The sequence below is a fragment of the Trichechus manatus genome, unplaced genomic scaffold, assembly GCF_000243295.1.
Source record: "Trichechus manatus latirostris isolate Lorelei unplaced genomic scaffold, TriManLat1.0 scaffold00134, whole genome shotgun sequence".
Classification (NCBI taxonomy): Eukaryota; Metazoa; Chordata; class Mammalia; order Sirenia; family Trichechidae; genus Trichechus; species Trichechus manatus.
The window spans coordinates 7,362,659-7,365,961 of NW_004444070.1; the positions used below are offsets into that span (position 1 = coordinate 7,362,659).

General features: G+C 60.9%; 1 protein-coding gene across 1 annotated transcript in view; it reads right to left on the minus strand.

The window, feature by feature from the left end:
• Positions 1-2,959, minus strand: part of SHOX (SHOX homeobox) — a 9,621-nt gene extending 6,662 nt beyond the window's left edge. The window contains exon 1 of the mRNA XM_004385190.1: positions 2,683-2,959. Within this exon, the coding sequence (XP_004385247.1) occupies positions 2,683-2,959 (277 nt within the window). The remainder of the gene's footprint in view (positions 1-2,682) is intronic.
• Positions 2,960-3,303: the final 344 nt, after the last annotated feature.

Sequence of the window (3,303 nt, forward strand, 5' to 3'; positions counted from 1 at the left end):
CCCCTCCCCCCACCCCAGGCGCCGAGAACGGCACTTTCTTACGTACAAACATTAGGAATTCCTTCGCGTTCGCGGGGTGGGGAGGAGCTGAGCATCCGGCCAGGCCACAGTGTCCGCAAGAGTGATTCTAACTCTGAGAAGCCCCTCGTCCAACAAATGCAGACCCTCACCAAGTTCGGGAACTTAAAGGCACCCTTCTCCCCTCACCCCCATCTCTTGGGCAGCTGGTGGAAGATGCAATTCCACAGTCTCAATATTCTCCTGTGTTCGTCTTCCTTCTCCCTGGCCACAGGGAGCACCCCAAGTCCTAATTGGAGCCCCCAGAGTCAGGGGTTACAGGCTGGCATTCAGCACTTTCCCCTCCCCCTCAAGATTCTGTACTCCAAAGGGCCTCTGCTTGAGTCTAGAGCCCCAGGCAGCTCCGACACCAGCTCCAAGCAGCCAGGAAGTCCGCTGAAAGTCCCCTTAACCCAGAAACTTGCTTGCAAAGGGGAAGACCCACAGCAGCTGCAGGGGGAAAGGAAATGTTCACAACTGCACAGCCCCAGGAGCTCTGAGCCTAGCTCCAGTATGACTGCTGCCTGCCTCACAGGTGCCTCTCCAGGCCTCTGAGCCTTGGGCACCATCACCAGCCGTCTTTGTATCCTCCTCAGTCTCCTGGAAGGGAGGTATTTCCAAGAACATCACACTTCTTCCCAACAGCAAGTCCTTCCCCAGAGCCGGCCCGTTTCTCCCTTCGTCCTTCGTTTCTCCGGGTCTGGGCCTCCACATTGGGCCTGGCTCAGAAACTGGGCTGCAAAGTACTTAAGACTCTAAGGCAGGAGCTGCAAAATCTGGAGGCCCCACGCGGGGCTCTGAGGGGACACGCTGCCCAGGAGACCCCCAGATGGCTGGGCTTCTCCGGGAGTCCAAGGAAACCCCCTCCCTGCTCCGCCCCCCACTACTATTGTGCAAATGCCAGCTTGGGCCTCCCAGGGGTCCCCCTCTCCCAGGGAGCAGAAGCCGCAGCTACTGCCCCTGCGTCCCTCTCTGTGGCTGCACTCTGCTCTCTGCCTGTGGCCTCTCTTTCGGGTTCCCCTGCCTCTTTGACTGTCCAGGGTGAAAGGAAGGAGGGGGCTGGACCTCCAGGAAGGAAATGGGGAGACGCTCAGGGGTCCAGAAGGCCAGCGCTGGGCGCAGCCGTAAACCTCTGAAATCAAGTGCAGGCCGTGGGTGGAGCCCCGAGGACTAGCTCCCTCCATTAAGGACAACTCTTTGCAGGAATTATAGAGCCAGGTGAGGGAAGCAACCTCCAGTACGTGAACTGGAGGTGGGGCGGCGGGACCCAAGAAGCTCTGGCTGTCGGCAGCTGAACAGGGGCCTTATTTCTACCGGCCCCAGCTGTCTGCTTCAACAAGGCCTCAGAAAGACGCCTCCGTCATGCGCCTGGCTTCACAGCCATTCCCAAGAACTCAGAGCCCCCCACCCCAACCCACCCCCGACCCACAGCGCAGGGCCGACAAGCAGGAAGCCTTTGTTTCCCAAGGAAGAACCACCTCCTGGGGAGACCACCCATCCCTCCACGTCCACAGCAGGGAAATAGGAGCTGGGAGAAAAGCCACAAGATTCTGTGTCTCCCCTTTTGTAATGAAAAATGTATATATTAATAGTACCTTCCAACTGTGCCCCTGGCACGGCGTTGTGCCGCTGATTTATGGGTGCCCGTTGCGTTGTCTGTGAGTCCATCAGCCCGCTGCGACCACCCTGCCCAGCTCCCTGAGTAGGAGAAACCCGCCTTTCTTTTTGCGCGTCAGCAGCCGGCGGATGAGCAGCGGAGGCTTCATGCACTGTAGCGCGAAGGGGCCCGGAGTGTGCGCGCCCGGGACCGGCCTCCCGGCTGCAGAGCTGCTGCGCTGTGACAGCCCAGGGTGGGGCGGCCCCAGCCCCTTGACCGAGCTGCCCTAAACCGCTCACACCACGTCCATACCCCGGGCCACCTGCGGGCACCAGGGTGGGCTTAATTTACAGACCCAGGTCACCTAAATTAAGCCGTCTCGCGGGTCAAGGGAAAGTTTTCTGTAAGAGGAGACAACGCCGAGAGGTTCAGGAGATGGGAGACGTGTCTGCGCGCTGTCCTCCCGGGTGACCGCCGGCCAGCGCGTCCGCACTGTTTCCAGTCTGGGGAGCAGGCAGGCCATGGGTGCTCAGGGAGATGGGAACGAATCTCCTCAGAGCGCGTCCGGGTAGATAGGAAAAGGACAGGCTGACAGACACACACCCAGCTGCCCTACCTACGCGAGACCGCGGTCTTAAGTACATCCACTAGGATGGACGCCAACCTGAGAAAGTTCCCTTGGCGGCGCACAGAGCCACCGCCCCGGGAAGCGAGCGCGCGGGTAGTGCGCGGCCCTAGCTCCAGCCTCCGCGCCCCTGTCTTTCACGGCGGCCCTGCCTTCCTCCCTCCGACTCCGCCGCTCTTGGTTTCGTTTCTTTCTTTCGAAAAGACTCGCGATCGATTACCTGGGCCTTTCCGCCCGAGCCGTGACTGTAAATGAATCGAGTTTAGGGTGGATGGAGAGCCGGCGGCGGCGCCCGGGACTCCCCGCGTCGAGCGGAGAGAGCAGCCGGCGGGCGGGCGGGCTCCGCGGCGAGATGGCGCCCGGCGGCCGGGAGGGGCCCGCAGCCAGCGCCTGGCGAGCTTACCTTCTGCAGCCCTACCCGTGCCGAACTCTTTGAGTTTGTCCTTGTCGCCGTCCACGTGGTCCTTGAACAGATGCACCGGACAGTGGCCGCTGCCCTCGGTAATATCCTGGAGGTTGGATTCCGAGCTGCCCAGCTCCCGAGAGCGCGCCAGTCCACTCTCCAAAACTTCCCTGTACGTGATCGAATCCTTCTTGCCGCCGCCGCCGCCGCCGCCCATACTGCTCTCCTTGCTTTTCTGGTCAAAAGATTTGGATACAAAAGCCGTGAGCTCTTCCATGGCTGCCCGGGGCTGCGGGGATCTGGGGAGCTCGGCGAAGCTTGCTGGGAGCCGGGCTGTAGTCCGCACGCCTCCCCGGCGGAGAGGACGCTCGGCGCAGGGGCAGGTCCCTTCCGCTGTTATTTATGCCTTTCAATTTGAGATCACACTATTTATACATGGCTACCTCGCCCAACCCCCAGCTCTCCCTGTCTGCAGCAATTACTGCTGCCGGCTCGGCAGCGGGCGCACGCCGGGCGCTATCTCTCCCCCACCTCCAGGCCAGCAATTGGCTTCCTTTTCATTTCATCACTGCTTGGCACCCGCGCACCTTGGAGTGGAGAGGTAAAGATCAGATTTTTGAA